This window comes from Engraulis encrasicolus, unplaced genomic scaffold, assembly GCF_034702125.1.
Source record: "Engraulis encrasicolus isolate BLACKSEA-1 unplaced genomic scaffold, IST_EnEncr_1.0 scaffold_412_np1212, whole genome shotgun sequence".
Lineage (NCBI taxonomy): Eukaryota > Metazoa > Chordata > Actinopteri > Clupeiformes > Engraulidae > Engraulis > Engraulis encrasicolus.
This window is the reverse complement of record NW_026945712.1, coordinates 27,501-37,801: the sequence shown is the minus strand read 5'-3', so window position 1 is coordinate 37,801 and position 10,301 is coordinate 27,501. Positions and strand designations below refer to the sequence as shown.

At 41.8% G+C, this 10,301-nt stretch overlaps 2 protein-coding genes across 2 annotated transcripts in view; one reads left to right on the top strand and one right to left on the bottom strand.

The window, feature by feature from the left end:
• The first annotated feature begins 5,434 nt into the window (after positions 1-5,434).
• On the top strand, positions 5,435-8,147 carry LOC134443967 (uncharacterized). Its single transcript, XM_063193469.1, has 2 exons — positions 5,435-5,661; positions 6,036-8,147. The coding sequence occupies exon 2, from the start codon at positions 6,100-6,102 to the stop codon at positions 7,855-7,857; it is 1,758 nt and encodes a 585-aa protein (XP_063049539.1). The 5' UTR covers positions 5,435-5,661; positions 6,036-6,099; the 3' UTR covers positions 7,858-8,147.
• A 527-nt stretch (positions 8,148-8,674) lies between these two features.
• The window catches only part of LOC134443968 (cation-dependent mannose-6-phosphate receptor-like), a gene marked incomplete at its 5' end in the record, with an annotated part of 2,893 nt that continues 1,266 nt past the window's right edge, over positions 8,675-10,301 (bottom strand). The window contains 2 exons of the mRNA XM_063193470.1: positions 8,675-10,164; positions 10,263-10,301. The exon at positions 10,263-10,301 is cut by the window's right edge and continues 88 nt beyond it. Coding sequence (XP_063049540.1) covers positions 10,039-10,164; positions 10,263-10,301 — 165 coding nt within the window. The remainder of the gene's footprint in view (positions 10,165-10,262) is intronic.

Here is a 10,301-nt window from a genome sequence, read left to right as displayed (position 1 = left end):
TTTTCATTAATAAAACATTTTTTCCCTCCTATAAGAGCAGTCACACCACAGGACACCATAAAATGAACCTAAGCATTGCGTGACAGAAAGATTGCAATATGAAGACATATTAAGAGGTTAAGAGTCACCTTAAACTCCCACAGCACTCTCCAATAACTGAGGTACTGACTGGTTAGGAGCCAGTCTTTAAGACCCTTGTAGTTTGCCTTGCAGCTGCCCATTCACAAACATTGACATACATGTCACCCCACAGGACGCAATTTGTGTTACGAAATTGAACTTGTAGTTAATATTACTGTCTTGAGTTTTTTCCACATTCACATATCTTAATCTAAAGTTAAGATTTATGCAATCATGCCAAATGCCTCATACATTATTCAAAATGTTGTTGGTTAATTTATATATATATTATTATATATTGTTTCATTAATGTTACAGTCACACCGCAGGAAATTTGACATATAAACCTTTACATAAATCTTAACAAAAATGTTTCTTCTCTTCTAAGACTAATATGAAACATAATGTACCACATCTTCTTTCATTGACATTTGTTTTTTAAAGGAAAATAACAGTTTTGTAGGTTTTTAACCAATGTTACGAAAAAACAAGGCGTCACGTCTCCCACCCAAACATTAATCCTTTGTCGATATTTTGCATTGAAACGTAGGTCTTAAATTACTCAAACTCAATTTTAGACTTACACTGCAAAATATCCCAATATTTTAGACTTTTTTAGGCCTAAAATGGAAAATGTGTAATTTTAGACGTTTTTAGACTTTTTAAGACCCCGCAGACACCCTGCTGACAACCAATTTCTGAGGAGTTGAATCAAGTTTGTCCATGTTCCTTTACCGAGTTGTCTCAGGTCACAGATCTGCCCATGCATGGGTACATGCAAAAGGTTTGTCATAAATCTGGAGTGAGGTCTCTGAATGGATGTGTGCATTGCACATTACCTGGCTATTTATTTAATAACAAATGTGAAGCATTTTTGTCTATGCTTTTTGTTTGTGTCTATAGAAATGTTTTTCAATGACCTAAAGGTGTCTAGTTAAAAAGGTTTACTTCACTTTACAGCCAAAGGTTTGGCAGTGACTGTTTTCTGCCATACTGGTTGATCATTGGAAAGTATCGATGGGTACTTCAGTTCCCTTAATGGCTCCACATATTCTGTATTTGCTTGACTCGCTCCTTCACAACTGCTTTTGCTGATAGTACTCAGACAATGCTACCTGTAGGCCTTGATGCCTCAGCATTTTTCTTAACTCTTAACTGTCCCCTTTGCCATGGGTCTCACTGTGCACACATGCCCAATGATGGAACTTTTTTTGACAGCATTTGTAAATTCAGAGAAGGCAATCCCTGAATTCAAAGTAGTTGGGTTTTTCCTTTTTGTCACTGAGCTAAAAGAAACTAACAAGCTACATGTTCTGGGGTTAATGAATTGACTCGCAGGCCTCCAAATGGACTAATCAAATTATGTTTTTCGTAATGGTGTGAGATTTGAAATAAAAATATTGACTGACCAAACGTTTAAATTATTATTTGTGTTAAGTGGCCCTGAGGAAAGTAAAATAATTATTCAGACATCAGTGCAACATTTTTTTGTTCTAGGATCGGCTTTTCCGCCAAAAGAAAGGTACCGCCATGGGGGCTGCGTATGCACCTAATTTTGAAGGCCTCTTCATGGGACTTTGGGAAGATCAATACATCTTTGGTGACGTGAACCCATTCAAACAGTGCATCAGATGGTATGGAAGATTTATTGATGATCTTTGCTTCATTTTTTCAGGCCCTTTAGAGCAACTCAAAGAATTCCATCAGTTCTTGAACTGTTCAAATCCAAACATCAAGCTCAGTCTTGAATACAGCCAGTCAGAAATACACTTCCTGGACCTTAACATCACAGTGGATGAACAAGGTTACCTACACACATCCATTTTCAGGAAGGTAACTGATAGGAACACCATTCTACACGCTGACAGCTTTCACCCCAACAGTCTCATCACAAACATCCCCTACGGCCAATTTCAAAGAATACGCAGAATCTGTGATTCTGAGATTGACTTTGATGTACAAGCTGACGACATGTACTCTCGTTTTCAACACAGGGGGTACCGGAAAAAAAATCTAGATACAGCTTTGGGTAAAGCAAAAGCACTAAATAGGAAGGACTTATTCAAGAAAACTCAACGCAAAAGAAAATCTGGAAAAATGTTCTTCACCACGCAATACAGCTCACTGTCATACAAGATCAAGAGGATTATCAACAGAAACTGGGGCATTCTTGATGGTGACCCCTCCTTACGTGAAGTGTTCTCTGAGCGCCCCGTAGTTTCCTTTAGGAGGGCTCCCACACTGAAAGATAGGTTAATGAGAAGTTACCTCCCTGCATCCAAACCTCCCTCTCATTTCCCAAAGCCAAAAGGCACATACAGATGTGGCTCATGCAACCACTGTGATAACATATCTCGCCAGAGCGCTTTTATGGATGTTTTCAGTGAAAAGGTGTATTACTGTAAAGATTTTGCAAACTGTAATACTACACATGTAGTGTACAGGTTAGAATGTGGATGTGGCTGCTTCTATATTGGGCGCACAAAACGCAGGCTTCGTGACAGACTGGCAGAGCATAAGTACGCCATAAGGACTCAAAATCCCAGCTACCCCACGGCTGTTCATTTCAGAGAAGCTGGCCATACAGATCTGAACTCAGTGAAAGTAATGGCAATAGAGGTCATCAATAAAAACACAAGGGGTGGGGACAGATTAAAACGGCTTCTCCAAAGCAAACTTGGTGGATTGTTAAATTGAATGCCAGAACATTTCCGGGCCTCAATGAGGATGTGGACTTTTCTCCATTTTTGTAAATATCTCTTTTTTTTTAACTTTGAATGAACTTAAGAATCGGACTGTGGGATGAAAAAGATGGTAGATTGAGATAATGAAATACTGTTTTTAATTATTTGTTTTGGTTGTGGGAGACACTTTGATAAATGGTTGTTTGTATTTACCTTGAGTGGTTGGGTAGGGGCGGGCTTTCTGTGTCATGTGACCTAGCTCTACCTCCTTACCTGATATACCTTTCACCTGCAATTGTTTGGCATGCCCTGATGAAGACAATGGGTCGAAACGCGTAGGCATGTAGCCAGTATTTAATAAAGGCTTTTTAAACTTTAGTAAGGAGTGCCTCAAATAGTGTTTTTTATCTTTTCATTGAAGTTTGGACGCCCAAGTTCTTTTTGATGAGCACCCTTTTTTACTAACTGGATACAGGACCCAGTGAAGCATTCCCTTTTCTCTTTTTTGTGAATTATTCAGACATCTTTCCAATTTTCAGTCAAATGTTGACCACTTTTAAAAAAAAAATGGTATTAAAAACTAAACATTTTGTAATCTATGCTATAGACCAGGCGCGTCGAGAGACCTGGGCATTCGGGGCCCCGGATAGAGCCCCGGATCTCCGGGGATCAGCCCCGAATCTCTCTGGACTGGACTGAATAAAATATGTATAATAATAATAATAATATGACTAAGAAGAAGAAATAGCCTAGTAGAGAAGAGCTCTGTGAACCACACGTTGAACAGTGATAGGCCTACCGCTCCTGTCATGCAACTTTGTAACCAGCACAGACCACACGATTCTAACACGATGGTCGATGTAAATATGGAACTGTACAAATAATAACTTTCCAACCGAAGTTGCTATCCACCTTGTTAGTAGATCTAGCTTCGTTGTGATGTCATGCTGCTGTCAACCAATCAGGTGTCAGTTCCCGAAGTAAGAAGATGGATGGTCATGATGACTTCAGATATGAAGTGGGCGCCACAGACAGGTCTTCTCTCTTTAAAGTCAGTGATGTGACGGGTCAATTTAGCTTGAACTTCAACTTGATACAATTGCCCTAGATCTAGTTAGTGACTACAGGCCCAAAGCTATAAAGTGTTCAATAACGGAGCCAAAGAGGGTGGAGTAATAAAGAGGCTTCAAAACCCGCCCACCCAATGCTCAAGTTGGGTCTCCTAAGGGGCGGTTGTCCCCCCCTTCTTCTTCTATTTTTGAGGTGTTTGCACGAGAAGTGCGCTACCGCCATCTACAGCACTAAGGGGGCTCAATTTATTCTCAACCTCTGGACTCCGAAGGTCTCCTAACCGAAGGTCTCCTAAAGGGGCGTTCACCCGACAGAAAGTGGATACTAGAATGACGTATCTCTGTCTATAAGATCTCTGACAGAGCTTTAGCTCCCCCATGTGATCAAAGGCATATCTCCCTGAAGAATACAGTAGGACTTACATAATCTGACTCATACACTTAAATATGTTTAAAACAAGAATAATGAAGGAGATTTACCACTTCACTAAGACATCATGAAAACACAAGCATAACATGTTTTTAATTTCACTTTATCAATGGTCAACATGGGACCTTAGACAAATTAAAATTGTGTGTGTGCCAAAAACACTTCAGTTAACACTGGCTTAAGAACAGCAAGAGACATAGCTATTTTAGATAAAAACAAACCTAAAACAGAATTTATAGTTATTGTTATATGTAAGCTATCTATAGTACATTCCCAGGCTTTGTGTCAGCTATGTGTCTGTGCTTGGAAAGATAACATGCCTGTGTTGTTAAATTCAACTACTGGATTAAATAATCAAATAAAATAGGGCTGGGACATTAACGTGTTAATTTTGATTAATTAATCACATGATTCGGTTAATTAATTAAAAAATAATAATCGCAGTATAATCTAGCTACATAGTTCTGGATTAGACCAATGGAGGGCAGTATTACGCCTGATGGTGAACAGCCTGCTGAAATTGAGAAGAGTTCTCTCTTCTTTTAAAAATGAATAATATTTTTAGATTTTTTCTGTTCTCAAGTCAGATGCGATTAATTTGATTAATTCATTACAAAGCCTATAGATTGATTCGATTAAAAAATTTAATCAAGTCCCACCCCTAAAATAAAATTAAAACATTTATTAAAACTATCAATTATGCATAATTGTCCTGTGTTCGCACTAGCCTCATGAAAGAGAGAGAGAGAGAGAGAGAGAGAGAGAGAGAATGAGAGAGAGAGAGAATGAGAGAGAGAGAGCGCATCATGTGATCACATACCCTTTTACATACCGGTTTATAAACAGTCAAACACCTGACAGAGCCAATGATGCGTGTGTGTGTGTGTGTGTGTGTGTGTGTGTGTGTGTGTGTGTGTGTGTGTGTGTGTGTGTGTGTTGGGGTGGGGGTGTATGTGTGTGTCTGCCTGCCACAATCGCAGTTACTCAATCTGGACGGTCAAGTTCACAGCAGTCTATCAGACATGCTAGTATGGAAGCTCAAGTCTGAACTCTTAGTATTATAGAAGATAAACATGTGAGTATATATCTAAATATTTGATGTATTTTGATGTATTGCCTGCCATGTTTTACTGTAGCTGATGATAGTTTTATATATAATGCTGCTGATCAATGCCCACAGTCTTTGTTTGGTACACCTCAAAATGTCTCGGCAGCTCTCAGGATGTGGTGTGTACAGGATATGAATAGTTCCACAATCGCAGTTACTCAATCTGGACGGTCAAGTTCACAGCAGTCTATCAGACATGCTAGTATGGAAGCTTAAGTCTGAACTCTTAGTATTATAGAAGATAAACATGTGAGTATATATCTAAATATTTGATGTATTTTGATGTATTGCCTGCCATGTTTTACTGTAGCTGATGATAGTTTTATATATAATGCTGCTGATCAATGTCCACAGTCTTTGTTTGGTACACCTCAAAATGTCTCGGCAGCTCTCAGGATGTGGTGTGTACAGGATATGAATAGTTCAAAGCTTTTTTTTAAAAAACTAATCGCACCTTAACAGTAAAACATTTACCCCACGCCAAACAAAATGCCAAATCGAGTGAATTCAACTCAACGGCTTGAATTTTTTTTTAAATTTTACTTTTTGTCAGATTTCACAGATGCAAGCTTTTGATCTTTGATCTTTTTGTTCCCCTGTGTATTTGCATACGCAACAACCAGGAAGAAGGCTGCCACACCAGCATAACCAGTTGGTGACGGGGATATACAGTACACATAAGGTGCCATGGCAACACAAAGGCTTGCCACGCCTCGTATTAACCACAGCAAAGAGGAGGAGATCACTCAGGGAGGAACACAAACCAAAACACAGAGAAAAGTAGAAGAGGAGAGGAAAAGAAGCGCTGGTCAACGGGGCAACAACAACAAAGGGGTCAAAAAAGATGATGAACAGATTGTCAAGGAGTCAAAGGGCAGAGTGTCACCATGGCAATGGAAAGGGAAGGGTACCACAGGGAATAGGAATGGTCAGCAACTTGTGGCTAAAACAGGTGTCAAAGAAACACCTGGAAATCATCATCCTCTTCCTCATCCTCCTCCTCATCATCATATTGAGCTCACACTGCAGGTGAGAGAAGGCGGAGGAGACGCTACAGCCTCAGCACAGGCATCAGGGACCACAGGAGGAGGTCGTAGAACACCAGTAAAGGTCAGAGGAGGAGGAGGAGGAGGAGGAGGAGGAGGAGGAGGAGGAGGAGGGGTAAGATGGGTAGGAGATGGGAAGAAGAGCAGTGTGCCGGAGCCACTCACCATCAACCCCCGGCGTCCAGAGACAAAAATAGGACACGGAAAGCAGGCCACAGTACTAGTCGATAAAGACCGTCCCACTGCCATTAAGGTCCCAGGAAGAGGAGGGGAGGATGCCCTGGGACTGGATGTGAAAGACTACCTTTACCTGCTGAAATTGCTGCGCATCAACCTTCCAGAAGGGGTTCTCAATACGGAGGTAATTGACATGTTGAGAACACAGACGTGCATTGCTGACGCCTGCTCCATCACCACTGAGCTGGAGAACTTTAGTCTCCAGTTCACCATGACTCCTCGACTGGGCTGCAGGGAGGTGAAGAGAGCCTTGGCCCTGAAGACCAAAGCGGATGTTCTGGAGCTCACAAAACTCATCTTCTTCGAGACCTCGAAAAAAGAAGACAGGGGAACACTGATGGACACTTGGAAAAAGAACTCACTGTACACAGGCAAAGGGTTCAGAATGAAGGACAGGTACCAAAACACGCCCATCTCCACCCCTGCCATGTACTCCACGGCCATCACTCGCAGTTTACGTTCTGCAGGGCACAAGGACAAAAAGGCCAAGGTGACTGACGGTGTGAGGGTGAATGTGAAAGACGTGGAAAACATGGACTACAAAGACGAGTCTCTTCTCCACAAACCTGGCGGAAATCACTTTGGCATGTTCCACCAGAACAAAACAGATGAGTTGGAATGCTTAAAATTCTTTCACGAACTGGGAGAGATCGGCCCCTCGGACCAAGTGAGGGTACGGTACTCCAAAGGCAACAAGGTGGACTTTGGCTTTCTCTCGGGGAGACTAGACTTCCTGGCACACGTTCAGAGAGTCGGTGCGAGAAAAAGCAGTGATGTGGAGAGGCTTGTGATCGAGTGCAAGGGCACCATGGGAGACATGGTGGGAAAGCTCTTCATCAAGAGCGAAGAAGAAGGGGATCGTGCACAACTCGTCAAAACACACGAGTACTGCTATCAGACGCAGGCCTACATGTATATCTTGAACCAAGAGGCCAGGCTGCTGAAACCCCAGCCTGTCTCAAACAGGGCTGTGATGGTGATCAGGCATTACCATGGCGATGGCGCTAAGCAACAGGACTTCTACTGGAACTACATCCCAAAAGATGATACCATCCAGGGAGATATTAGTGACTTAGTGATCTACTGTCAGAGGGAAGTGTTGGCCTGTTTCCTGGCAGTGCTAGACCTCATCTTTCAGAGGGAAACAACCGTGTCTAGCTAACAACAGGGTTAAGCGCAGGTTAGCTAAGGATGACAACCCCAACATTTTCTAAGTGTCTGTGAAGATTCTCATTCATCCAGGTCATGTTATTCAAAATGCCTTAGTTGCAAGCAGCCAGAGCTGATTGAGTGTTTTGGTCCAGTTGCTTGTAACTGTAATTGCTTGTAGCTTAACTGTATTGGAGAACATTTTCAAATATTCGCTAAGCAGCAATATGCTTTTTTTTCTCCCTCTACTGTTGTCTGTAAATCAATGTGTTCAAAAACTGAATGCTATGTGCTGTATGTGTATGGTTAATATATCCATTCATTGTTACATGTGTGTGTGAGTGTGTGTGTGTGTGAGAGAGAACATGTGTGTATGTGAGATAATGTGTGGCGGTAGTACTCAAGATATATTTTTCCTGTAATGTTCAATTATGTGTATAATGTCTTCTGTATGTTTTGTGTTTGTGTATTTATGTAAGCTGACAGACACCTTAATTTCCTTCGGGATTAATAAAAGTACTCTACTCTACATCACTGTAGGCAAATAGTATGCAGACCTTTTCCCGTTTGGTACACTTATTCTATTGTGATATTGTTATTATTTACATTGTTACGTTGTCCAGCTACTGGGGTTACTAATAAAAAAATGACTTGGTCAACGATCTGCCTCATTAGCCTTAGAGGCTGGCATGAAGAGTCTTATTATTGTAATTTTCTGTTGAGTTGTATGCTATTCATCATCTGTTGTGGCATGCAAACAATGTGCAGAGAATATAGTTGTAGCAGACAACTTCCAAAAACACAAAATACACTCATCTCCGCCAGACCAGTTGACGTTGTATACAAACAGAATTTATTTCAGATGACCCATTTCTTTTAAATGCAAAAGCAAAACAGCACACACATGTCCTCTGCAAAAAATCATGAATACACACAAAACAAACAGACAAACAACCAAACAAACACACAGGCCCTAAGCTGCACCAGTTTTAAACTACCTAGTTTTCATGGCTCCAAACTCGAACTATGGAATTCAGTCAAGATTCAGTGGGTAACCTAGGAAGAGTAATCTTGGCCATGGTCCTTGGAAGGTCATCTCGGAAGGTTAACCTTGGTGATGTGACCTTGACTTCAAACATTAAGGGGTCATTGACGTTTTTGTTGTAGCAGACATCAGGGTGGTGCAACCACAGCCAATTCCACTAATGTATGGAATTTATGTTTTTTTTTGTTTACCGGATTTCCTAATAGACATATACAATACATCGATTGTATATTAAGTACCAATTATTAATTAATTTATTGGCATTAGCTGTGGTTGTACCACCTGCTACAAAAAAACCCAAAAAACCTTCATTGACCCTTATGCCAGTCCTAATAACACTCAGCCCAGTAGTGCTTGTGCTTAGCTGTACTGTAAGTCACTGTGCCTGACAATATCGATAACAGCCAGGGGGAGGACAGCCACAGTAGCCCATCAACTCACTAGAGAGGATGACAATGTCATGTAAAGCAGTACAGCAGATGTACTGTTAGTTTTTTTTTGGTTGGAAAAAAAACCTGCAATGCCACGAGAGGTAGGGCCAGTGCACCAGGCTAAGTAATTTTGAGGTCATTAGATAGAATCACTCCTGTATATCATCCCAATCACATCTTCCATCAGAATTATTGTAACCTCCACAACAACAACGATAACAAAAACATGACTGATTTATTTAAGTTGCACAATATTTAAAGCAATTGTATTTAAAAAAAAAGAATATTTGGTCAGAGCCCTTTCTGCATGTCCACGTGAAACTGCTTCCGGCGCTCAACTAAGTGCTTTGAACCTCCTCCTCAGTGCAATCTCTCTCCCTAACTCAGCTCACCCCTGACCAGACTAGCGTAGCGGCTGCCTCCCTAGCGGCAGTCCCCTCACCACGTTCATGAGCTAACTCAAACACAGCAGAGTGGTGATGGGAGACTGCCAACCTGTCGGCCTGCCCTGTTGACCTGACAAACGAGAGTGGCGGCTCTTGAAGATCTTCTCTAGTCACGCCTGTGGTGAGTTCTGAATCGGTACCAGAAACGATGAAAAACAAAGGGAAAACCGAGAGAAAAAAATAACAAAAACAACCGAAAAACAGTCACTGCAGAAGCACTGCTGTTTTTACGAGTGAGCGAGCGAGCGTGCGTGCGTTCCGGAACCTTCAGGTCACATGGGCAGCAGGTGATCGTCGCGCTCCTCTGGCTCCTCCTCCGGGGCTTCCGTTGCCACGGCGGTGTGGGTGTGTGGCTCTCGGCGGTTACCGCGGGAACGGCAAACAAAATCACAGCCGTCCTATCAGAGGAAGAAGTGCATAATTACTCAACACTCACTTTCCACAGATGGGTAACACACACAAATACGGACGCACGCACGCACACACACACACTTACCGCTGACAGGTTCCCGATCTCGGACCAGAAGGCGTAGTG

Coding starts and splice junctions, on each gene's coding strand:
- LOC134443967 (XM_063193469.1), top strand. CDS start 6,100: ATGGCAACACAAAGGCTTGCCACGCCTCGTATTAACCACAGCAAAGAG.